The 26,042-nt window shown below is 30.4% G+C and overlaps 7 protein-coding genes across 7 annotated transcripts; 3 read left to right on the top strand and 4 right to left on the bottom strand.

Moving 5' to 3' along the window:
* Positions 1 to 738: 738 nt before the first annotated feature.
* Positions 739 to 1,617, top strand: PmUG01_13029300 (conserved Plasmodium protein, unknown function; the record flags this gene model as incomplete). The annotated part of the gene is made up of 1 exon (XM_029007273.1): positions 739 to 1,617. The coding sequence occupies one exon, from the start codon at positions 739 to 741 to the stop codon at positions 1,615 to 1,617; it is 879 nt and encodes a 292-aa protein (XP_028863679.1).
* A 1,249-nt stretch (positions 1,618 to 2,866) lies between these two features.
* PmUG01_13029200 (cytochrome c oxidase subunit 2, putative) lies at positions 2,867 to 3,385 on the bottom strand (the record flags this gene model as incomplete). The annotated part of the gene is made up of 1 exon (XM_029007272.1): positions 2,867 to 3,385. The coding sequence occupies one exon, from the start codon at positions 3,383 to 3,385 to the stop codon at positions 2,867 to 2,869; it is 519 nt and encodes a 172-aa protein (XP_028863678.1).
* Positions 3,386 to 4,828: 1,443 nt separating this feature from the next.
* PmUG01_13029100 (mitochondrial ribosomal protein L17-2 precursor, putative) lies at positions 4,829 to 6,067 on the bottom strand (the record flags this gene model as incomplete). The annotated part of the gene is made up of 2 exons (XM_029007271.1): positions 4,829 to 5,011; positions 5,489 to 6,067. The coding sequence occupies 2 exons, from the start codon at positions 6,065 to 6,067 to the stop codon at positions 4,829 to 4,831; spliced, it is 762 nt and encodes a 253-aa protein (XP_028863677.1).
* A 3,005-nt stretch (positions 6,068 to 9,072) lies between these two features.
* Positions 9,073 to 10,308, top strand: PmUG01_13029000 (conserved Plasmodium protein, unknown function; the record flags this gene model as incomplete). Its single annotated transcript, XM_029007270.1, has 1 exon — positions 9,073 to 10,308. One exon carries the CDS (start codon positions 9,073 to 9,075, stop codon positions 10,306 to 10,308), a length of 1,236 nt encoding a protein of 411 aa, XP_028863676.1.
* Positions 10,309 to 12,355: 2,047 nt separating this feature from the next.
* PmUG01_13028900 (large ribosomal subunit associated GTPase, putative) lies at positions 12,356 to 15,109 on the top strand (the record flags this gene model as incomplete). The annotated part of the gene is made up of 2 exons (XM_029007269.1): positions 12,356 to 14,737; positions 15,002 to 15,109. The coding sequence occupies 2 exons, from the start codon at positions 12,356 to 12,358 to the stop codon at positions 15,107 to 15,109; spliced, it is 2,490 nt and encodes an 829-aa protein (XP_028863675.1).
* A 205-nt stretch (positions 15,110 to 15,314) lies between these two features.
* PmUG01_13028800 (conserved Plasmodium protein, unknown function) lies at positions 15,315 to 18,531 on the bottom strand (the record flags this gene model as incomplete). Its single annotated transcript, XM_029007268.1, has 2 exons — positions 15,315 to 15,641; positions 15,892 to 18,531. 2 exons carry the CDS (start codon positions 18,529 to 18,531, stop codon positions 15,315 to 15,317), a joined length of 2,967 nt encoding a protein of 988 aa, XP_028863674.1.
* A 3,359-nt stretch (positions 18,532 to 21,890) lies between these two features.
* On the bottom strand, positions 21,891 to 24,128 carry MAPK1 (mitogen-activated protein kinase 1, putative; the record flags this gene model as incomplete). The annotated part of the gene is made up of 1 exon (XM_029007267.1): positions 21,891 to 24,128. One exon carries the CDS (start codon positions 24,126 to 24,128, stop codon positions 21,891 to 21,893), a length of 2,238 nt encoding a protein of 745 aa, XP_028863673.1.
* Between the last annotated feature and the right edge of the window lie 1,914 nt (positions 24,129 to 26,042).

Below are 26,042 nucleotides of genomic sequence, written 5' to 3'. Positions count from 1 at the left end.
AGCTTGGATACATATAGACATATAATATATGCATACATGTACATATATATATATACATATACATATACATATACATATATATATACATATACATATACATATACATATATATATATATTCATCTATGCGTACCTTTCTTGCGTATGTATACATGCGTAGACACAGAGGCACACGCTTCCACAATCCCAGTACCCCTGATCAAACTTCACCCTGCTGCGTAACATAGGATAATAGCTTATATTCCATGCTCGCTTTATGCAAACGTAATATAACTAGTATTGACATTTTACATAAAGCTTGGGTTGAGGGGAATAATAAAACACATATTCTAAGTAGCGCATATGTCTCTCTATATATACATATATATATATATATATATATATATGTTTATATATATATGTTTGTATATATATGTTTGTATATATGTGTATGTATATATATGTATGTATATATATGTTTGTATATATGTGTATGTATATATGTATGTATATATGTGTATGTATATATGTGTATGTATATATGTGTATGTATATATGTGTATGTATATATGTGTATGTATATATGTGTATGTATATATGTGTATGTATATATATGTATGTATATATATGTATGTATATATATGTATGTATATATGTGTAAGTATATATATGTATGTATATATATGTATATATGTGTACATTTTAAGGGACAATACCAAACGCGCAACGATACCAGCTATTACATTTTTGAGAAGCAAACATGTGCGAGGGGACGTATAAAACAATTCCACTATTTGCTCCAGATGAAGATGATATATTTAACAGCAGCAGTGGTGTAGCAAACAAAACCAATGATAATATAAATGCTGATAATTTATTTATTCCAAAAAATATATATAGACATGTAAAGGAAGAAATTAGTCCAGGACCTATAAAAACAAAATATATAGAAAAAATTACAAAAATTCCAAGAGTAATATTTAAAGAAAGAAAAAAAGATATAAATAAAAAAGAAAAAAAAGTAGTAACTAAAGAAATAGAAATTGAAGAAATTGTTGAAGTGATTGAAAATAAAGATGAAATTGTATATAATGAAGTAAAGGTACCTACATATATTGATATTCCAATTATTCAACCAAGACAAGAAATTTATCATCAACAAATTACCAAAAATATTCCTAAAGGAGTTGAACTAACAGTTACACAAAAATTAGTAGCTCCAAAAATAAAACCTAAATACGTAGAAGTACCTGTACCTATATATGTACCATGTTATATAGAAGTACCTATACCTATACAATATATACCCATACATCAGAATGAACAAAAACAGCATTTCACTACTGGAGTTTCTAACAATACAAACCTAACAAAGTACCCAACCGTCTGTAGTAACCCTTCCACGGCACATATGCAAGGCTTAATGGGTTCATCTACAGAGAATAAAAATGTATATGTAAGCGACGCACAGGATGATAATAAGAGCGACGAACAAGGTGATAATATAAGCGGCGAACAGACTACTAATGTAAATCTAACTGATGAACAGTCTATTATTTTTAGCTCGAAAAGTTCAATTCAAAATATTTCAAATGACGAAAAAAATAGGAATAATATGATTGCTGCAGCGAATTTATGAGTTCCCCTCTTTATATACCTTCTCTGTACATACAATCTATTAACTACTTCTTCCTGAACATCACTTCAAACCTCGTTATTTCCTGTACGTTTATTCATCCTTGTTTGTTTCATAAAATAGATTAAAAGAGCGAATGCACAAGCAAAATACGTACTTATATATACCTTTTTTTTTTTTTTTTAAACAAAAAATGCACGCACCTCGAAGGATGTAAATTTAAGGAGCACTTCACTCAGGAAAATGAAAACACGTCTGCACATGGGTACATGCACACCATACAATTTTTTTTAATACACACCAAACCTGGTAAATTTATTTAATTCTTGCGAGCGGCTTAAAATTTTTTTTTTTTTTTTTTTTTTTTTTTCACTCCTACCCCCCTAAACTTTAATATTAAAAAAAACTTTTGGATTTTATTGAACACTTCAAAAAATAAGCAAATCTTTTTCTATATATGCTAAATGTAATGTGCTATAGGAAATATACTCGCATGTGTTAGCAAATATACGCTTTTGTTTTATTTTTTGCAATATACCATATTATTGTAAAACTATTATGCATAAAGAGATATGTCTACCTTAAGACACAAATACATACGATTGGTTATTCATATATGCATGGACAATGTAACACTACAACATGGAAATAATGCAAGGGTGTGAATTGCAAAATAAAACTTCTTTAAAAGTGGAGGTGCAAAACTGCAAATAAAAGCTTCGAATAACAGATATTTAGGAAAAAACACAAAATGAATAGCTAACACATGTGTAGACCCAAAAGCCCAAGTGCGTGTGCATACATATACATGTACACATATGTATACACACATATATAAGCACATATATACACATACGTGTAAGCATAAATATATACACATATGTGTAAGCATAAATATATACACATACGTGTAAGCATAAATATATACACATATGTGTAAGCATAAATATATACACATATGTGTAAGCATAAATATATACACATATGTGTAAGCATAAATATATACACATATGTGTAAGCATAAATATATACACATATGTGTAAGCATAAATATATACACATATGTGTAAGCATAAATATATACACATACGTGTAAGCATAAATATATACACATACGTATAAGCATAAATATATACACATATGTGTAATCATAAATATATACACATATGTGTAATCATAAATATATACACATATGTGTAATCATAAATATACACATTATAGTAACTCATTGTGTATACTCACACCCTGGCAACTACTCCTTGTAGTATTTCTTGGCATGCGCGGCATATGCCTCAGGAGACACTGCTTCAATAACAATAGGCATAAAACCATGTAGAGTCCCACACATTTCTGAACACTGACCATAATATACTCCTTCTCTTAATATGAATGTTGTAATTTTATGTAATCGCCCTGGTACTGCATCGGCTTTTATTCCTAGACTTGGTATTGACCACGAATGTATAACATCAGTTGCTGTAACCAAAAAAGATATATGTGTTCTGGTTGGTAATGTTAATCTTTTATCTACTTCCAATTGCCTTAACATGCCAGGTTGTAAATCTTCATCTGTTACCATATTAGATTGAAATACATAATATTTTGGAATTTTTTCAGGATCATCTAAATATTTTTCGGGTATTGGATAATCTTCTGCTCTTACATTTTGAACTTTTAAATTTTCATTTTCGTTTAAATTTTTTAACAAAAGTTTATTTTCATTAAAAGCCACTCTGTTATTAAACCCGAACAGCCTTTTGAGAATATACATTTTTTCTTTAAAATCTAGCTAAATTCATATTTTTTTGCTTAAAATTTACAAACATATATACATGCATACATACATATATGTTTCACATGAACGTTTAATTATTAACACAGTACACCTCTGAATGTGTTTGATCCTTTCACATTTTTCGTTTTGTTTAAATGCATCAACAATAGCATAATATGGATAACTTATGTGTACGTATATACATGTACATGTGGCAAAATGTCGCGAACTTTTTAATTTATTTTTAGCCTTAGATATACTCAGTTTAGAGTCACTGTTTTATTTTGTTTTATTTTGTTTTATTTTGTTTTTTTTCCTTTTTACGAATTTTCACTAACAATCTACTTCACTTTTCCTTTGGATGGCCATGTTTACCTTGCACGTTCATGTAATATGTACTTGAAATATTAATTTTGGGCAAAAAAAAAAAAAAAAAAAAAAAAAAAAAATATACACAAATTTAAGTTCATATTTGTATATTCATTGGTATATATTCATACATATGTGTGCTTATTTTTAGAATCAGGCATTTGACTTTAGCATTTATTTTTTAAAGGGGACAAAATTTATTTTATGACAAAATATTAATTTGCATTTTTTCAACATTTTAAAAATATTTTTTTTAATTCTTCATGTTAATTAGCACAAATTCTTTTAGCATATATATGTGTGACTTACTGTCAATTGTTTTATAGTTTACACGTTGTACGTATGGAATGTTCGTGAATTATGCTTATCGCTTCTCTACTCTTCCATTTGGTTAATTTATTTTAACTTTTTACTATTTTTTACTATTTTTTACTATTTTTTACTATTTTATTTTTTTAATAAAGCGTAGGTAATTATAAATTAGTGAGTTGGAATACACAACGTAGTTTTATTTTTTATTCATACAACAGTATAGTAACAAAAACATTTAATAAAGCATTGAGAAATATACTTTTTACAATAACATATATGCACACATAATTGGTAAAAAAAAAATAATAGTAATAAAATAATAATAAAACGTAATTAATAGGAGCATGAACGTGTGTATATCAACAGGAAAACGCACTTTAACTTCTTCACACATTCTTATTATTATGTAATAATATAACTAACATAGCTGTGATAATTCGTTTATAGTAATGGTACATATTTATGTCATCATTTATTTGGGTATAAAAAGATCCAGGGGCGTACTTAACAAAATAGACACAACTGTATGTGGTTGGATTTATGTATGTAGGTAAGGGTGTGCATATACGTGTACGTATTATTACACGTACGTATGTACGCATGCACGCATGTGTGTGTATACGCAGTATACATGAACTGTGCATAATATTTAAAAAAAAAAAAACAAAATTCACAATTAGCTAGCTACTTAGAATATCCCAATTTTGTTAATTCACGTAAGAAATTCATAATAATTAGTGAAACAAAAGTGTACTCAGTTTACGGTTTAAATTTCTTTCTGTAATTTAAAAACTCTTTCTCTACAAGACTTGGCATAGGTAAATCAACATAAAAGGGTTCTCGTCCCCTTATAGGTCCTGCTAACATGGGCTCACCAAATTGTTTATATTTTTCTATTAATTCGGCATCAATAATTATTTCCTCTTCATCATCGCTTAGCCACTATAAAGGAGGTCCAGAGGGAAGAGAAACGGGGCAAGGAAAAAAAAAAAAAGAAAAAAAGAAAATAAAAAAGATGACAATTAAAAATAGATACAACACATGAACATATGCATACTCCATTTTGGTCAGTAATAAACCAAGTTGCTTCAAAAACATATGAATAACATAATTGAAAGTTCGAAAAGGACAAAATAAAAGAAGTACATATAAATATGCATACATGGAAATACGTATACATACATATCCATTCGAATAATAAAAAATGTACAGACAAGTATGAATAAAGGAGGCACACATTATAACCAAATAAATAAATAAAATAAAATAAATAAAATAAGATAAAATAAATAAAATAAAATAAAATAAATAAAATATGATACAATGAAATAAAATACGATACAATGAAATAAAATAAGATACAATAAAATAAAATACAATTACATTATATTATATGCAGTTTTGAATATTTTGCCTTACCAAATCTTTCTTAACGAGTTCAGAATTGTTAAAATTTGAAATAAGTTGATCGTTATCATCCAGTAAATTGAACTTTTTTGCAATATGAAAATATTTTCTAAAATTTCTTCTATTTCTTTTCATTTCATCATATATATATTTTATTCTATCATACCCAACAGGCTGTGCAGGTCTTAATTCTCCTGGTCTATCAATAAATTCTATAAATGCCATTGGTGCTGCATCCCTTAAGCGTAATCTCCATTGATTGACTATTCTTGTGAAAAAAAAAGGTCTATGTCTATATAATGGTACGTAGTATTCATATAACTTTCTTCTTCCTTGCGCTGTTCTTAACATACTTTCGACTTTTAAATTATTCTGTACATTATCTTTTTTTGCTAAATATATTAATTCTTCTGCATATCCTTGCAATTCCTTAGCTTTTGTTAATGTTGTTTCAATTCGTCCATATTTTAATAATTCATTCAACTGATTTTTTATGCTGTCCCATTTGTGATGTGGTTGTTTATGGGCTCTTCGAAATAATCTCCTCTTAACGCCCAGGTTAACAAATTTTAATGTCGACGTATACCCCATGCCTATTTTACTCAAACGGCACTTACATCGATGGAAGTGCAGTTCTATGCGCGTAAAACGTAGTGTTTACGTGCACATGTGCAGGTGTATGAGGGTAGAACGTAATTTTGTTTACCTGAACATACGCAATATGTTTGTACGTACTATATACGTGTTTGTTTTCTACTCCCTGTTCTTCAAAGGGCTGCTAATATGTTCTCACTTTACAGCAATGTATGTAAAGGTACCCCTTTCATTTTATTTTATTATATTCTGTTTTATTATATTTTACTGTATTTCATTATATTTTATTATACATTATTTTATTGAACATTATTTTATTGAACATTATTTTATTGAACATTATTTTATTGAACAATACTTTATTGAACAATACTTTATTGAACAATACTTTATTGAACAATACTTTATTGAACAATACTTTATTGAACAATACTTTATTGAACAATACTTTATTGAACAATACTTTATTGAACAATACTTTATTGAACAATACTTTATTGAACAATACTTTATTGAACATTATTTTTTTCTCTTTTTAGCTTGACATTTCGTTTGTTTTTTTTTTAACCAAACATTTCCTTCTTTTTTCAGCAAAATTAAGAGAAACTCATTTTACCTTAACTGTTCATGCAAACATAACACAAAAGTTGTAGATTTTCCAAAATGGTTTTAGCAAAAAATGTATGCAATTTTTTCTTTCAATTTTTGCAAAATGAATATCACAAAAAAGCAAAAGCATATATTGGCAAATTTTTACATGCACATGTACATACGATAATTTGTTACTATTCAAAGGAACAACATGAATGAAGACTTCTAAGTTTCAATTGTATTTCTGAAAAAGGCGAAACGGGAATAAAAAAAAGAAAAAAAAAATTGAAAAGTAAAAAATAAGAAACTATGCATATGGCATTATAAACGGACGTATAATGGCATAAATAAAAAAAAAATAAAAGCTTCACGATAAATTGGTTAGATAGTTTATGATAATAAGAAAGTATTATAGAATAATTTATTAACTGAAAATATGTGATTATGTGTGACGCACTGTACAAACAGTTGAAAGGAGGAATAAAAAAAAATAAAAAAATAAAATAAAAAAATAAACTAATCTATTTTTTTCCATTTGTGTGTATATAATCAAAGTAGCTCGCTCCAATTCAAATGCACATAAATTGATCCTATTCGGCAAACAAGCTTATCCCTAGGGGAATAAGAAACGTATATTATTTGAGTGTTAAAAAATATGAATGGTCATAAATATCTTTGAATTTATATGTAACCCAGGTGTCTCTACCTGTTAGAATTTGCATACTTATTGTGTATATTAAAATGAAAGGAAGTGAAATAAAATTAAAGAAAGTAATTCTACAATTATTATATTTAATTTTGGCAAGCAATCCATTAAATATAAGAGGAAACAAAATAAAATAAAACGGGGAAAAACAAAACAGCGCAAAATGAACTCGCAAAAATAGTAAGTTTTCGTAAAAAGAAGTGGAAATATGCGTTTATCCCCCTCCTCACCCTTTTTTAATAGAGTGATATCTCTTTATAAAACATCCCTTTGAAGAGAGTAAGTATGCCTATTGTTTCTATTTACACATCTGTAGAAACAAATAAAATATGCACATATAATCTACCATTTGCCTATTTTATGTTTTTCAATTTATAGGCGTTTCGACATGTTAAGAAGCGAAAAGGGGAAAAAAATAAAAAAATGGAGAAGCAAAATGGGGGAAAATAAATTGAAGAATTGTAAAGAAATTAAGTAAAATTAAAAAAAAAAAAAAAAAAAATCAATAAAACAAAACAAAATGAAGTAATAGACAGGACACAATAAGGAAGACATACTACTAGAGCTTGAAAAATATTCTTAAAAGGAAAAAAGGAAAACATGGAGCAAATAAAAAAAAAAAAAAAAAAAAAAGGGGGAAATAAACGATAAGGAAACGATAAAGAAACGATAAGGAAACGATAAGGAAACGATAAAGAAACGATAAGGAAACGATAAAGAAACGATAAAGAAACGATAAAGAAACGATAAAGAAACTATAGAGGTGGAATAAAATCGCTAAATAGTTCAATTTTTTTTTTATGCATGCCAAGCAATTAATGCATTATAAAATACGAAACGCATAAATGCCGCTAATGCAAAAAAGGCAAAGTGGATTACGCAGACATTATTAAAAATAAATACGAATAGATAAGAGGGAGGAAGTAATAGTGATACCTCCTTGCTAGTAGTCAGCAAGTGAAAAAAATTTGAGAAAAGCTCATATTATATTTTTGTGTATATGTGTATTTGTTGCGCGCTGAAAAAGCAGAATAAGCACAAATTGAGGGTGGTCGAATTTTCTTGGAAAAGGAAAAAAAATAGTAAAATTAAATTTATAGAGAGCAGGAAGTGTATATTGCGTTAAAAAAAAAAAAAAGAAAAATGGATAAATAAACAAAAAGGCAGTATCAGTTAAAACATGGTTTACTCGTTCGTTGTATACTCGTATACACTCGCGCGATCCCAGTTTTAAGGGATATGTATATACATAGTTTTCATTTCAAATGTTTCATACAGATAATAAAGATAGTAAGTCTTAAGAACATACTGAGGAAAATATTATTAATTTGTTTTTGGAATTAGTATAGGATCTTCGCGTATACGAGTAACTACGTGGATACGGACATTTATGCTTATATAGTATACTTACATTTGTACGAGCCGCAATTGCACCTTTGCAAAAGCTCCTGAGTAATAAAACAGTATTATATAGTTTTTTAATCTTTTTCCCCCTTTCCTTTTTCTTCTTTTTTTCTACCGAAACTGTAGCGATAAATTTCATTCCATTGCCATTTGTCTGACCATTTGGAAAACAAACTAGTGCACAATCTCACTCGTCGAAAGTTGATGCTAAACCAGTTGGTGTATCTCCCCCAATGAGCATAACTTTTCTTACTTTTCTAATCCTTCATAATTTTATGAATTTTTTTTTTTTTTTTTTAAGATGGGTAACGAAAAGAGTGCATGTTTTTCATGCCAAGATACTCTGAGCAATTTAGATGATAATATAAAAAATATGGATATGCTGTGGTTATATCAGGGGAGTAAAAACGCGAATGTCGAAGCAGATGTAGAAGCGGATGTAGAGGCGAATGTCGAAGCGGATGTAGAAGCGGATGTAGAGGCGAATGTCGAAGCGGATGTAGAGGCGAATGTCGAAGCGGATGTCGAAGCAAATGTTGATGATAACATCGCTGCGTGTGCGCGGAGTGACGAGGGGGACGGAGGATCAATTAAGGAAGAGGGAGCAGAGATTAAGGAGTATTACAACTACGCGAAAGAGAGTTCAAAAAAAATATTAGAATCACATGTAAATGAATACCAAAAGGAGTTAGATAAATACAAGAAAGACCCTAAATGTAAAATTGATCCAACTATACATATAGGAAACACTGAAGAGATAGAGAATTATGTTATAACAGAAAAAATATATATTACAACGTACATCCAATATATAGATATATATGAAGATGCTATTGATGTGAATGAAGATATTGAAAAAGAAGAAGTTGAATATGTAGAGGTGCCTAAGTATGTAACTAAGTACGTACCTAAAGTAGTAACAAATTATATGGAAAAAATTATTGAAATACCAAGTGGTGAAGAAATTAAACGACCGCAATATAATAATGTAAATGTGCCATATATTATTCCAAAAATTGTAGAAAAAGAAATAGAAGTTGTCTTAAAAAAAATTATAAAACCAGAAATAGAAATAACAAATGAGGAACTAGAAATAGAAGTATTAAAATATATTCCTCGGATAGTACCTGTTAATGTATATGTACCTCGTTACTTTGGTCTCTCTGCTAAAGTTAAAGGGGAAGAGGAAAAACAAATTACATACGTCAGCTTATCTGATAAACAAATTGATCAGTTAATGAAAGATTTAAATCCTCATTTGGATGAACTCAAAATTTTTAATGAAAATCAAACAAAAAAAATGCATGAATATATTAAAGAATCGCAAACGCAAGCACACAATCATAACCTACAACCCCCTCAACCCCAATTGGTAGCCTATGATGAATATGGTAACTGCAATAGCTATGACTATTCCGAATTTTACAGATTTGAAGAATCGTGTGCTCAGCAGTTGAACTACTTGCAGACCCATGATAGCACGAAAGATGTGGTTGCCGATAAATCGGGGGGTATAAAAGTAAACCACTTGAAATAAAAGAGAGTTCATCACAAATGGAAGCAAATCGTAATAAAGGACAACATGGAAATATAAAAAAAAAAAAAAAAAAAAGCGAGTAACTGTTGCATACATAAAAAAATGTGCATATGTAAAAGCTCATATGTATAGCCCGTTCTTTCCATGTGTTACAATCAGAGCATCTAATTTTTAGCTTTACATTCATTACCTGCAACTCACATATTTCCTACTAATACTTTTGAACTATGTGTTTTTTGTACATCCATGCTGTATCTTTTTTTTTTTTAATTTTAAAATTCGTATTTTTTTTTTATATTCAATGTGTAGTAAATTTTCTGTTTTACTATATGCTTCTTATATAGTTCAGTTGACAACTTTACAATTTTATGTATTTGTTCAGGTTTTTCCCCTTTTATGCATGCCCTTTTTTCATGCTAACAATTTTTAAATCTACTTCACGTTAACCTACTTCGTTCCGAGTTTCTTCCTTTCAAGCGTATTCCATCTACGCTTGTGTTCCTCTTTCCCTCCTTCGTATACACATATATTTTGGCACATACACTATTTCGAAAAAAGCAAAAAAAAAAAAAAAAAAGTACAACAACGTAATCGTAAACGTGTGTACATGAACGAAGCTGTTATGCCGTCATGTCGAGAAGAAGATAAGACGATACGATGCTACGGACGTGCGTATACTATGTTTCTCGTTCAATTAAGAAAACAACTCTTCTTTTTAGACATATACTATATAAGAAAAGAGGAAAATTAAAAGAATGATAAAATTGAAAATATTGAAAAAAATGAAAAAATTGGAAAAACAGGAAAAATCAAAAAAATTTCTAATCACTGTACGGAAATTGAAGTTGAATTTTGGGGGCAAATATTATCTTTTGAAACTCCGCGTTAACAAGGTATTAAAACGTTAAACAAAAACAAGGAAACAACGAAACGGCGAAATGGCGAAATGGCGAAATGGCGAAATGGCAAAATGGCGAAATGGCGAAATGGCGAAATGGCGAAATGGCGAAATGGCGAAATGGCGAAATGGCGAAATGGCGAAATGGCGAAATGGCGAAATGGCGAAATGGCGAAATGGCGAAATGGCGAAATGGCGAAATGGCGAAATGGCGAAATGGCGAAATGGCGAAATGGCGAAATAGCGAAATAGCGAAACAACGAAACAACGAAATAGCGAAATAATGAATAAAACAAAAATGAAGCAGAGCAAAGGAGGAACGAAACAAAATACGTTGAAAGGGGCGAACAAAGTACAGATACAAACAGTTCCATTGTATGAAAGTCCTCAAATAATACAGATGCGGGCATTTCCATGTATGTGCACAGAATGAAAAGCATAACAGTACGTTTCGTTAATTTATTTTTTGGCGTCATGTATGTAAACGTAAACAAAAATATAAAGCCATACATTACAAGTTTTAATGTTTATATATAGAAAAGAGATATTCTGAACGGTTAATTAAATTTGGGGGTAGCCTTTTATGTTTTCATGTTCCTCTTGCTCTTAAAAGGAGAAGAGTTGTTAAATTAAAAAAAATATTATATCCAATTAATGCAGTAAATTAAGGCAATCATTTTTCCTTTTTTTTTTTTTTTTTTTTTTTTGTTGCGTCAACCTTTAAGATATTGAAGGTAAAATTAGGAATACTCCCTTATAGTATAGCTTATAATTTTAATTCTTTTTCCCAGCGAAAAGAAAAAAAAAAAAAAAAAAAAAAAAGGAAATATAAGCAAATATAAGCAAATATAAGCAAATATAAGCAAATATAAGCAAAAATAAGAAAAAATAAGCAAAAATAAGCAAATATAAGTAAATATAAGCAAATATAAGCAAAAATAAGCAAATATAAGAAAAAATAAGCAAAAATAAGTAAAAATAAGCAAAAATAAGAAAAAATAAGCAAAAATAAGAAAAAATAAGAAAAGGCAAAACAACGAAAACTAGGAAAAATAGGAAAAATAGGAAAAATAAGAAAAATAGGAAAAATAAGAAAACACAAAATACGTAATAGAAAAACAAACATGAAGAGACCCGCCGAACGCCAAAATGGGGATCTTTAAACGAAGTAGAGCGAAGCAACACAATAATTTCATGGGTAGGAGCCTCATTCGAAACAAGCTGAGACAAAAAGAAGAGTCGGAAAATATGCTTTATTCCAAAATAGGAAATGATGAAAGTACAATAAAAGTTAGCAAAAAAACTTCTATTTTGAACAAAGATCCTTTAGATGATTACTTAGACAATCAACTGGTTATAAATGATGTACAAGTCAGCAAAGTATTTCTTCAAAAAAACGAAATAAAAGAAAAAAAAGAAAAAAATATATATCCAAATACAAATCAAATTAACCTGAATGTTCATAATATTGTTCTCCCTGTACCTGGGAGGCCTTTCTTTTTAAACAATCAGGATAAAATAAATATTATACTTAATGAAAGAGAAAACACAATACAAGCAAAGAAAAAGAAAAAGAAAAGAAAAAATGTTAAACAAATTACATTTTTAATGAGTGGAAAGAGCCTCATACCTATTAATGTCAGGAGCTCCAAAAACGAGACTTCAAAAAAAAAAAAAATTAAAAATTCTAAATGTGGGAAGAAGTCGGGAAGGGGCGTTCCAGAGGCGGAGCATATAGAGCAGTCGGAGGAGGACCAGCATAGTGAGTTGGAAGAACAGGAGCATCATAGAGAGCAGTTGGAGGAGGACCAGCATAGTGAGTTGGAAGAACAGGAGCATCATAGAGAGCAGTTGGAGGAGGACCCGCATAGCGAGTTGGCAGAACAGGAACATCATAGAGAGCAGTCGGAGGAGGACCTGCATAGCCAGTTGGCAGAACAGGAACATCATAGAATAACTTCTCCTGTCGAGCTGCCGAGCGACGAACCGCGGAACGAACCTTCGAGTGGCCATTATTTGAAGGGGGGAAAATATGCGGACAGATTAGCTTACGATTTAAAATACGTTCGTATGTATGAAGAGAGAGGAAAAAGGTACAGGGAAGAGGGAGAAGGGAAAAGAGTGTTAAATAAAGAAAGTATAGATAAATACGAGTTGGAATATTTTATAGAGTGGAGAAAGGTATTAAGTGATATAGAAGAGAAAGAAGGATATATATTAACACCATATGAGAAGAATATAGAATACTGGAAACAGTTATGGAGAGTAATAGAAAAAAGTCATGTAATATTTTATATTATTGATGCTAGGAATCCTTTATTTTTTTATTGTAAAGGATTAGAATATTATATCAAAAGAGTAGATAAGAGAAAGGAGTTTATTATCATTTTAAATAAATCTGATTTTTTAAATTATGAACAAAGAAAAATTTGGTCCGAATATTTTGAACAAAGGAATGTTAAATTTATTTTCTTCTCAGCACTGAGAGAATTGTACAATCAAAACATGGTATTGATAAGGAATTATAATACTACTACTGTTATGAAGCAGTATAATAATATGCACATGGATAATGACGAATTGATAAAAAGGGAAAGCAATGAAAAAATGGAGGGTGTTCATTATTATTCTCTCTATGCAAATCATTTCTGTCAAGATGATGCATTACCAAATGATGATATAAAAGACCAATTGGTGAACATAGGTTATGGTAATTTAAATTATGAAAGGAAAAAAAATGATAATACAGATATATTAAGTGTAAACGATTTAATATTTTTTATTAAAAATATAAAAATGCAAATAAAAGAATTATATCATGATATAGAATTAGAAACGTTCTCAATACCAAGATTTATGGTAGGCTTTGTCGGTTTTCCAAATGTGGGTAAGAGTTCAATAATTAATTCTTTGATAGGTGAAAAAAAAGTTAGTGTTAGTCCACAACCAGGAAAAACTAAGCACTTTCAAACTGTTCCTTTAAAAAGTTTAGATTTTTCTGTTTGTGATTGTCCAGGTTTAATATTCCCAACCCTAGTTTTTAATAAATATGACTTGTTCATTAATGGCGTTTGTTCAATTGATCATTTTAAAGGAAACTTCGTTCATCTTGTTCAAATCCTTTGTAATATTATTCCAGAGCAGTTATGCGACCACTATAAAATTAATAAAAACGTCATTCACAAGGTTGTATATGGAGGTGGAGAAGGACATAAAGGTGGTGGAGTTGGTAGAGAGTGTAAGCAGAGTGGAAGCAGCGAAAAGAGCGAAAACGGTAAAGAGAAAACATATCTATTCTTGGATGCAATGGACTTTTTGCGTTCTTTTTGCACCGCTAGAAAGTACGTATCAGGAGGAAAAGGAGGCTTATTAAATTTTAACGTGGCAACTAGACAAATAATCAGAGATTTTATAGCAGGAAATCTTCAGTACAACTTCATGCCCTCCTACTTGAGCGAAAACGCGAGCTTTCATCAGAGAATGATGGAGAGGACTCCCCATCCCAACTGTGCGGACGTGCCCCTCTTCAGTGTAATGCCCGCGCATATACACGCGTACACATATACACATATATATATATATATATATATATTCTTTATGTGCAACCCCCCCCTTGCGGACTTCAAATGGGGGGAAATTTACCTGCTCCGTGATGCGCACACATGTATATGTGTCTATTCGTACTCTTCCATACACACGCTTCTATAAGTATCTGCCAATACACGCATCTATACGCATGCTTATGACTGCTATAATTTTTTTTTCTTTTTTTTTTTTTTCTGTTCATCTCTATAGGACTGCGATTCACAGGAGAATGTTTTGACAACCAAGAGGAAATTCCGCTACATGCAGAAGCAAATGATGAAGGGGAAAAACTTTTTGAAATGCTGCATTAATGTGTGAGTACCATTGATGTATACACGTACATATATACGTGCATATGTACATACATACATAAGCACATATATATATATATGCCATTCACCCCAATTAGCTGTGTACGAAGAGAAGTAATGCTCGTTCATTTGCAAAAGGGGTAAGATGATACATGGTGGTTTATTTTTTCTAGTTTTTATTAACCAGTATATTGCAGTATTTGAAACACTCACTACATTAATAATGTCATTAAAGCGATCATAAAAAGAACAGAAAATTTTGCATATATGTTTATATCACTGTTATAATAATCTGTTGATGTATTTATATTGCCAGGGAATAACTGCATCTTGTAGTCGTAAGTTGGTAAGGGGGCAAAATCGGGTATGCCCATTGCATATAAACCTGCAGAAGCAGCAACAACATTTGAGGTCACTCCCCCCAAGGTCGAGTGGGCCGCTCCATTTTCCGCTGAGTGTATATCTGAATGTAAATCTGCGCTTGCATTTGTTCCATCATTTTTTGTATCTTTGATCGTCATTCTCTTCGTGCAGTACACCTGTAAGGGAAAAACAATGTACCATGTTGTGTGTATTGTGCTGCATTATGCTGTAGTAATTACGTGCCATTCATACTGTGCGTTTATACATCACTCATGCTTTACGTATACGCTACTTTTACGTAACTTCTACTTTACTTATGCTTCACATATGACTGTATATGAAGCGATTGTTTTGTAATGTGCTTCATTCGAAGAGCCTTTCCAACCCCTTTTTTTTTTTTTTTTTTTTTTAATGAATGAAACCTACCTGAACGCATGAGTTAAACAAAATCTGGGTACAATTACGGCATGTCAAGATAACCTCATAACCTGATCTAAAAAAATTTAAAGGCTTGTCTGCTATATATTTCATTTTAACGGGTATTTTCAGAGTCATTTCTACAAGAGATTGTTTTTTAAACATCTTTCCATCCCATTTTAGAGAATCTTTGCATGTTTTAACAATGATACTGTTAAAAAAAGCTTCAATATGTAATTTCTGTTTCTCTGGTATAACATTTTTTTTAACTCGGACGAACAGATCCTTCATTTTTGTTTTAATTTTTTTAAATCTATCCTTTTTCTTCCTGTTCCTACTATTATTCTTATCATTGCTTTTTTTTCCTTTGCTCCCTATGATACTTCCATTGCTCATGGACTCGTCCCCATCCTCATCGTCCTCATCATTATCACCTCCACGGCTACCTCTTCCATGACCTCTACTACCAGTATGATTACTACTAGTACCATCGTCTTCATCATCTTCACTTCGTTTTCTACTACCGCTTCCTTTTCTATCAGAATTGCTATTTTCTTCTTCGTCTGACTCATCGTCAGACTCGTCCTGCTCACTTTTATTTTCCCCATTTTTTTTTTTTCTAGTCCATGGAAAGTTCCATTTTTTTTTTTTTTTTTTTTCCTTTTTTTCCTTCTCTTCTTCTTGATCTTCTTCACCATCTTCTTCAGACTTTTTTCTTTTGAATACTTTGCTAAATATCGATTTAAAGAACCCATTCCTAGACTTGTAATAATTTCCCATCGAATCTCCATCCATATCATCCCTCATTTTGTACTGATAAAAAGTATATTTCAAATCATCTGGAAGATTTACGTGTGTGGTAGGTTTCTCCTTCATAATAGTATGTTCCTTTACATCCTTATTTTTTGAACTCCCATTAATTAAGTAGTTAATTACATGTGAATTATATGTCTGTATCTTTTTTCTACTTATATCATTATCTAGTTCTAAAGTAGTGTCCATTGTGTTATGTACTTTCCATTTTCGTATGTTATTGGGACGTTTTTCATAAGTTGAGTTTTCCCTATTTATATCATAACTGTGTGATACCTCACTTTGCTTAAAATTTTGTACCTCTATATATGCATACCTATTCAGATGGGGATTGTTATTAATGTTAACATTTGCCGATAAATTATTCATTTTAGATAAATTATTATTTTTTTCCGAATCATTTCTATTCTGTTTATTCTCATTATCGTCATCATCTTCCTCTTCTTCCTCTTCATCACCATCTCCATTTCTTTTCTTCCCACCTTTTTTTAATTTATTATTTCCATTCTCTTCTTCATCATCATTGTCATCCATATCTTCCTCTTCATTATCATTTGACTTACTGTGTTCATTCGTCCCTTCCTCTGTATCATTTTCTTTTGCATATCCACCACTAGTTACAATACTCCTCCTATTAACATCTGTGTATATTTCATTCTTATTATTAACAATTTGAAGAAGCACTTTTATATATATGGATGATATACCTTCCTCCGAGATATGGCATTTGCTTAGCTTGCTTTTAAGGTATTCTTCATGCTTATTAATATTAATTTTTAATCGTTTATATACTACCTTTTCCTTCCCTTTTTTCTTGTCTTTTCCTTTATCTTTTTCCTCCCCCCCTAAGAAGGAGTAATGGACATTCTCTTCTTTAACTCTATGTTCGATAAGAGGATGTTGCATTTTATATCGCATGTACGGTTCAGAATAATATCTGTTCTTATTCTTATACTTATAGTCATAAAAATATTTTTTATTTTCTTTTCCCCCTTTTATCAACTCATGCATTTCTGAATTATTTTCTCGAGTTTTTGCAGATTTTTCTAAAAAAGCTTCTATCTCATCTTCCTTTGACTCACTGTTGTTACTACTCTTTTTTGTGTTACTATCTTTTGATCCTATTCCCTCTTTTTTTTCTTTACCCTTCATTGCCCTCTCGTCCTCCTCATCCTCTTCATCCTCTTCCACTTCTCTGTCTTCATCTCCTTCTTCTTCATTCTTAGTACTTCCATTTTTATCCTTTACATTTTTTTTCGTTCTTTCTCTATTCTTTTCTATATTTCCTTCATCCTTTGTCCCTTCCCCTTCATTCTTACCATTACCATTAGTTTTATTATTGCTGTTATTATTGTTATCCCCCTTATCATATAGCTCCTTCTTTTTGTTCTTTCGGTCCATTTTGTTCTTTATGTCTTTACTTGATTTGTCTAATGGAACTTTAAACGTATCGTATGGAGTAGGACTGAAGTCTTCTAATAACGCCTCATATAAATTTTCATATCCATCTAAAGAAGAATAGAAGCATATATTAGGGTTTTTTGCATGTGATTTACTACAACTTTTGCATATAAAACCATGTAAACAATCATCACTAGATGTATTCTTTATGATATCCTTATAAGATGAACAGCCAGCAGACTTGCACGTGTGCATATTTGCTCCCTCTCCGGTGCTAGCACCCCCTAATAAAGCATTTGTTGTGCTACTGTGAGGAAGAGCGTTAGACAAGCCACTATTCAAACCGCTATTCAAACCGCTATTCAAACCACTTGACAAAGAGCCAGTCAGTATATTAGCTATATTAACGTTTTTGTCAGAGTTGACTACACACATATATGAGTATAAACATAACAGAATCAGCGTTGCTCTTTTTTTCAAGCGTAAAAACATTGTTAATGTACAGAAAAAATAAATTATGTATTTTGTAGGGTTCTCTATCGCCGTATAATATTAATGAGCAGCGGGAAGAGTAACCATAAAATATTACCCACATCATATGTGAGAATGTAGGTATGTGCGTAGGTATGATTGTGCGTGTGTTCGTACATAAGTGTACAAACATACACACATATATATATAAACATGCGCGCACTTGCATACATTGCAACGAGTACTAAGTAAAAACGTTTGTAATTAATCAAACTTGAAGGGGACTAAAAATTAGTATATATATCTGTTCTTGTACATGCATACATATACATGCATCCACAAATATACGAACACATACATACACCCACAAACGCAAACACGTATTTACATACAGACAAACGATGTAGCATACTGTTGTATGCGCATTATCTGACAGCCCACCCAACCACAGAACAGCCTACTTTTTTTAATCACACACTTACACTCCTGATATTTTTTTTATGAACACCCACGATATCTTGGATGGTGGAAAACGATTTATAAATACAATGTACATATGAAAAAGTAGCATTTTTCGAAAACATGAAATAATTACAATATAATATAACATACGTTTGACAAAAGGATAGGTGTGTGTAATCAAACTATGGTGTAGATCGTCTTACTACTAAGTCATTAAACACATTACTATTGTTTACTACTTATTACAGCATATTGAAATGGCAGTACTATTTACTCAGTTAATTACAATATTGATAAGCACTTGTTTAACGTGCCAGTTTTTTATGCATATATATACATATATAAATATATATAATAAAATTAAAATTCTAAATTTAAAAAAATAGAAAGTCCTTAAATGTACTAAGTACCCATTGTGCTTACAACGTATATCAATGAAAAGGAGTAGAAGTGAGGGAGGAAAAAAAAAAAAAAAAAAAAATTAAGATACCACTTCATGCGGTAAAAAATACACATATGCGTACGTGCAAATACACACATACAGACATATGTACGTATATATATATATATATATATATTTATATTTATATTTGTACTACAAAACGAATGTAGCAATATGACTTAGAGGAGTGGAAATGGACGTATCGCCTAAATTGCGAATAGAAATATGAACAGGAATGTGTACAGGAAAAAAAAAAAAAAAAAAAAAAAAAGAGCCGTAGCATGAACAGATATATGTGCTAAAATGGAAAATGGGAAAAATATAGGAAATTAGGAAAAAAAAAAAAAAATTGCTAAAACATTTTTTTGGGGTAAATTAAGAGCAACATATCGGTCGTTCTGGTTTTTCTATTTTGTACATGCATAGGATGCACCACTGTTGCACCTGAAGTGAACTTACACTTTTTGGTATGCCATACGTAGTATTCTTAAAATTTTTGTAAAAATGATTTATAAAAATATATTATTTTTTTTTTTCATATAAAAACTGATTTATATAAAAAATTTGTAAAAAATTGAAGATACAATACTTTCTTCTATAGACAGGAAAAAAAAAAAAAAAAAAAAAAAAAAAAAACATATACTATATCATATTATATCGTATTATACTATGTCGTATTATATCATATCATATTATATCATACCATGTCGTATTATATCATATCATATTATATCATACCATATCACATTATATCATACCATATCATGCTATATCAAATTATATCATATCACATTATATCATACCATATCGTATTATACCGTATCATACCGTACAATATCATACCATGTCGTATTGTATCATGCTAAACAAAATACATTCTGAAGATCTCTTAGATGGAACACATAAAGGAAGCATAATCATGTGGCGACTATGGATCATACATGCTGGGCGTTTTGCTCTACGTTTCAAACGTGAAACCAAGTTATATGTTTATTATTTACACTGTTAATATTATTAACATTGGTAATACTGTTAATATTATTATGATCAATTATGACTATTTTTTTTTTCCGCGTTGTATTTAAAAAAAAAAAAAAAAGTGGTAACAAATACAAAATAATGAAACGAACAAAAAAAATTATGAAAAGCTGTTCGTGTATATGTGTATATATAAGCGTGTATATATATGTATATGTATATATGTATGTATATGTATGTATATATGCATGTATATATGCATGTATATGTGTACGAGTACAACTATACAACATCATTTAGTCCTGAAATACACAATCTACTGCACAGAAATTTTTTCAAAAAAAAAGCATATAATAAGGGGACGGGGTGAGGGTAATTACTTAATATTAATTAGGCACACTTGTAAGTACTTGTACATACACATATGTACGCATGTGTATACATATGAATACATGTGCACGTCTGCTTAAATGTATACGGTATAAATACACGGTCTTTATACAATAAACATAACTGCGTTACTAAAAATTACTACTATTGAGCACGTACACCGGGTACGTACATCAACTGCTATAATATATAATATATAATATATAACATATAAAATATAAAATATAATATATAATATATAATATATAATATGCACTTCAAAAAGATACAATAAAAAATTATTCTCAAAAAAAATAAATACTCAAAATAAAAGGCGAAAAAAATAATTTGATAGATTGAAAATTGAAATTCCGGATTTTTTATTCAATTTATAACTAAGGGAATAGTTATGTACAAATAAGAATAAATGTATATACGAGTGAAAATGGTCCCATGCGAGTATACTTACAAACATGTACATACACTTATTTATTTGTAGGGGAAAAACAAAAATAAATACAAGATAATGAAACATTTAATTATAAAAATGGGAACATAGAAATATAGCTTTTGTTATGGATTTTGTCATGGCTTTTTCCATAGCTTTTTTGTTCGTTTTTTTTTTTTTTTTTTTTTTTTCCCTTCTCAAAATGGGGAATAAACATATGGACATGTACCAATAAATACGTTCTTGTGTGTACATGTACACATATATGCATAAAGTTTAACAAAAAAAAGTAAAATAAAACAATAATCGTAATTGCACATAAGAGCTGTCCATTCGTATAAGAAGCCTCTAAATTGCTTTTCATTTGTTTCCTAACAATTTGCACACACATGAATAGGTTAGGTAAATATTCGCCCGTACACAACTTTTTATGAACATGTTAATAAGAAAAAAAATATTTTCCTTTTTCCGATGAATTCATAAAAACATTACGTGGGATTATTATGTCTTCCTTTTATAAAATTTTGCACGAAACAAGGAGTAACTTCCTGTTTACATGTACATATATATATATATATATATATATATATATATATATATATATATATATATAATATTTTTACATCACCCGCTTTTTTTTTTATTCGTTTGATGTTTTTCATCAGTTAGATCATAATAATATGTCATACAAAAGTTACCTTTTCGCGTTTCTTTCATTTTGTTTTCATCCCATTCGCAATTTACTTTATATCTGTTCTTACTAGATGAAGTATCTTGCGAAATGGGGTGCTCGTGTTTTCTTCTATTCATATCGTTAAAGTTAGCTAAATAACTTCGATCCTTTTTTTTGCATCCACTTTTATCCACATTTTTACTGCCACTCCTGTCCACATGTCTTCCTCCACACTTGATAACACCCCTGTTTACGTTCTCTATCACCATTCTCCCCTTCGCATATGGCTTATCAAAATTCTGCCTGTTCGCCATCGAGCCTACAACACCGTTATTGATAGATGTTCTTCTTCTATCCTTACCTTCCATGTTCATACTTTTAAGAGCTTTATAATAAAAAAGGTCAGCTCTTCTATTATTTTTATTTTCAATGGTATTATGCTCATAGTAGTATTTCTCGTTCGACTGAGGGGCAGACATTTCATTGTATTTATGTAACGAACTATCACAGTAAGCTTCTGCTTTCTCCTTTTCACTACTAATTTTAATATTTTTCATTTCCTTATGTTTCAACCCCTTTTTATTATGACATTTCTTATCTGCATGGGAATAAGTTTGTTTCTTCATATTCATATGTTCATAATTCTTTGAATAAACTGCATTAGACGATTCAGAGAATTTCATTTTGTTATTCGTTTTTTTCGAGCTCCATTTGTTATTTCTACTGGTGGCAGTAGTGGCGGTTACTGCTGTACCTGTCGTCACAGAGGTTCCTAAAATATCTCTTCTGATATCCTTATTTCCTTGACCCGCCTCTTCCTCCGATGCATCTTCCACTACGACCCCCTCTGCCTCTTTTGCTCTGTTTGACTCGTTTACTTCTTCCACTTCTTCCACTTCTTCCACTTCTTCCACTTCTTCCACTTTTTCCACTTCTTCCACTTCTTCCACTTCTTCCACTTTTTCCACTTCTTCCACTTCTTCCGCTTCTTCTGCTTCTTTTCCTTCGTGCGCTACTTTCCCCTGGCATACCTGTTCAGCCTGACTCATTTTGCCCCTCGAATTGGCCAAGAGACTAGGTCCCCTTTTAGAGTGACCATTACCTAAGGGCTGCTGATACGCATAACACTTTTTCCTTCGCATGATATCACTATAGACAATATTTCGATAAAAATTGACTTTAAATTTTGTGCTATCATCAACTGGAATTGTAACAATTCTCCTGCACACAGGTTCATCAATAAGAAAGTGGAATTGCTCAACGTATTTATGTTTTAGTGCATTTTCTGCACTTATACGTTTAGAAGGATTAAATTGTAACATCTTTTGGAGTAGATCTAACGAATCTTTAGAAACTTTATGGAATATATCTGAAAAATTTCTTTTTTTAATATTAACGAAAGATGATATAATCGTTTCGGCAAATGGGGATTTAATATCTTCAATATCTTTTTTATTTGGTTTTCCAGTGATTTCTATAATTCTTTCTAATTGATTCATTGTAGAATTACCTCTAAATAATGGCTTTCCTATTGCCAGTTCAGCCATAATACAACCTAGAGACCACATATCTACACCTTCTGTATAATTAGTACTACCTAACAAAATCTCTGGTGCTCTATACCATCTTGTAGCTACATAATCTGTTAAAACGGGAATTTTGTTTTCATTAACTTCTGTTGATATACTTCTAGCTAATCCAAAATCTGCCACCTTTATATGACATTCAGCATTTAGTAATATATTTGATGGTTTAATATCTCTATGTAATAATAAACCTGAATGTATATATTTTAATGCCCTTAATAACTGATATATAATATATTTTTTATGAATTTCTTCTAATAAATCTGCTCTTATTACTTCATGTAAATCTGTTTCCATATAATCAAATACTAAATATATATCATTATCATTTTTTGCTTTCATTACATCCATTAATTTTATTATATTATCATGTCCATTAAGTTGATACAAAAACATGATTTCTCGATATGTCCTTTGAGCATCTGTTGAATTTTGAAATGCTCCAAATATCTTTTTCACTGCTACAATCTTTTTATTCTTCTTACATCTTCCTTTAAATACTATTCCGTACGCTCCCTTCCCTATTCTTTTTATTATGTCATACTTCCTTAACACATTCCTGTCTATCTCGTCTTTCTGCTCTTTTTCTTCTTCCTTTCCCATCGTGGCATCTTCGCTTCATTCGCCTCACTCGCGGGCGAGGGGCAGGTGGGCAGAGCGAAGCAATAAAGTAGAATTGGAACTATAAGTAGAAGCAGGATTGGAAGCAGGATTGGAAGCAGGATTAGAAGCAGGATTGGAAGCAGGATTAGAAGCAGGATTAGAAGCAGGATTAGAAGCAGGATTAGAAGCAGGATTAGAAGCAGGATTAGAAGCAGACGTAGAAGCAGAATTATAAGCAGGATAAATGGAAGATATAGAAATAAAAATTGCGAGAAATGGGGAAAAAATATTACAAAAAAAAAAAAAAAAAAAAAATATGAACAAGTCAGCTCTTACGCTTTTGCGCGCTATCGGCCACAGTCTATCCCACAAAAGGGGAACCTTCTTCGAAGGAAGGATATTTCACAAAAACGAGAATGAAAAATAAAAGCAAATTAAGTAGAAGTAAACGTACAAGTTGGCGTAAAAGTACACGAGGGGAAAAGGGAAATAAAAAAAAAAAAAAAAAAGAAAAAAACTGTGTACGACTAACGTGATAAATGTTACAAGATGAGAAGAAGCAGTAAATGTACGGTGAAGCAGACCGGAATAAAATAAAGCGGAATGCAATAAAACGGAAAAAACAAACAGACAAAAAAATTACGTAGAACAATATATAGCGGAATAGAATAAAAAGGAATGGAATGAAATAAAATATGCGTACAGGTTACACCCTTCCCCAAAAGTGAAATCACAAACATGCTCAGCAAACCCTTTTAAAAAAACACTTCAATACCAGGGTTGCAACTTCGTTGGAGGGGGCGGGAACAATGCATGTCAAACGAGTACAAACTTTCAACTATTGTCATCGTCATCATTATAATCATCTTTCGTTTAATTAGGGGGAAAAAAATAATAAAGTAAATAAAAAATAAATCAAAAATAAATCAAAAATAAATCAAAAATAAATCAAAAACAAATTAACAAATAAATAAATCAAAAATAAATCAAGAATAAATCAAAAATAAATCAAAAACAAATTAACAAATAAATAAATTAAAAACGGCGTAATCGATAAGGCGGAGAGGTAGCAAAACGGCAAAGTGACCATATTATAAAATGAGGGAAAAATTATGAACGGTACATAAATACCCAAAAAAAATGGCTACACAAAAAAAAAAAAAAAAAAAAAAAGTCATAAAATCACTGTACCCTCAATTTTGATATTTATATACCTCTTTGTCCGCAGCCCCCTGTACTATTGTAAATTGTTTCCTACTTGATTATACCATTTTGTGCCTGTCGCCTTTTATTTGTATATATATATATATATATATATATATATATGCATGTACGTACGTATGTATGTATGTATGTATACGTTGCTTCAAGGATTAGCGCACGTTTTTATCGTATTTCAGTTTGTTTTGTTATGTTTTATTTTGTTTTTTTGTATTATTATTTTTTTTTTTTTTTGCATAAAAATTATTATCATATGAGCGGAAGTTTTATTAAAAAAAAAAGAGTAACTCATTGCTAATACGTTCCTATAAATATACACCTTTTACAATCGTAGACTTGCTCCATTTACGTAAAATCATTTGTATTATGCATTACCTGGGAAAAAAAAAAGGAAGGAAAAAAAGAACGAATATTCGTAACACTCTTTATATGTGCTATTTTTGTAGCACGGAATATGTATGCATTAACCTCTGTATACATGAAGTGTATGTATAAAGCATACGCAAAAAAAAAAAAAAAAAAAAAAAAAAAAAAGAACGAATAAGCAAAGAAAAAAAAATAAAGGTATACAACATTTTAACACCTTAACGCTCAGTGGTGCAAATTTTTTAATGCCGTGTAGACTACTCTGAACACTTTTTTTCCCATTTATGTTTTTACCCATTTCTTTTCTCACCTTTCCATCAATTTTTC

This window comes from Plasmodium malariae (genome assembly GCF_900090045.1).
Source record: "Plasmodium malariae genome assembly, chromosome: 13".
In the NCBI taxonomy this organism is placed as follows: domain Eukaryota; phylum Apicomplexa; class Aconoidasida; order Haemosporida; family Plasmodiidae; genus Plasmodium; species Plasmodium malariae.
The sequence above is the reverse complement of the archived record's forward strand: the minus strand, read 5'-3'. Positions and strand labels throughout refer to the sequence as shown.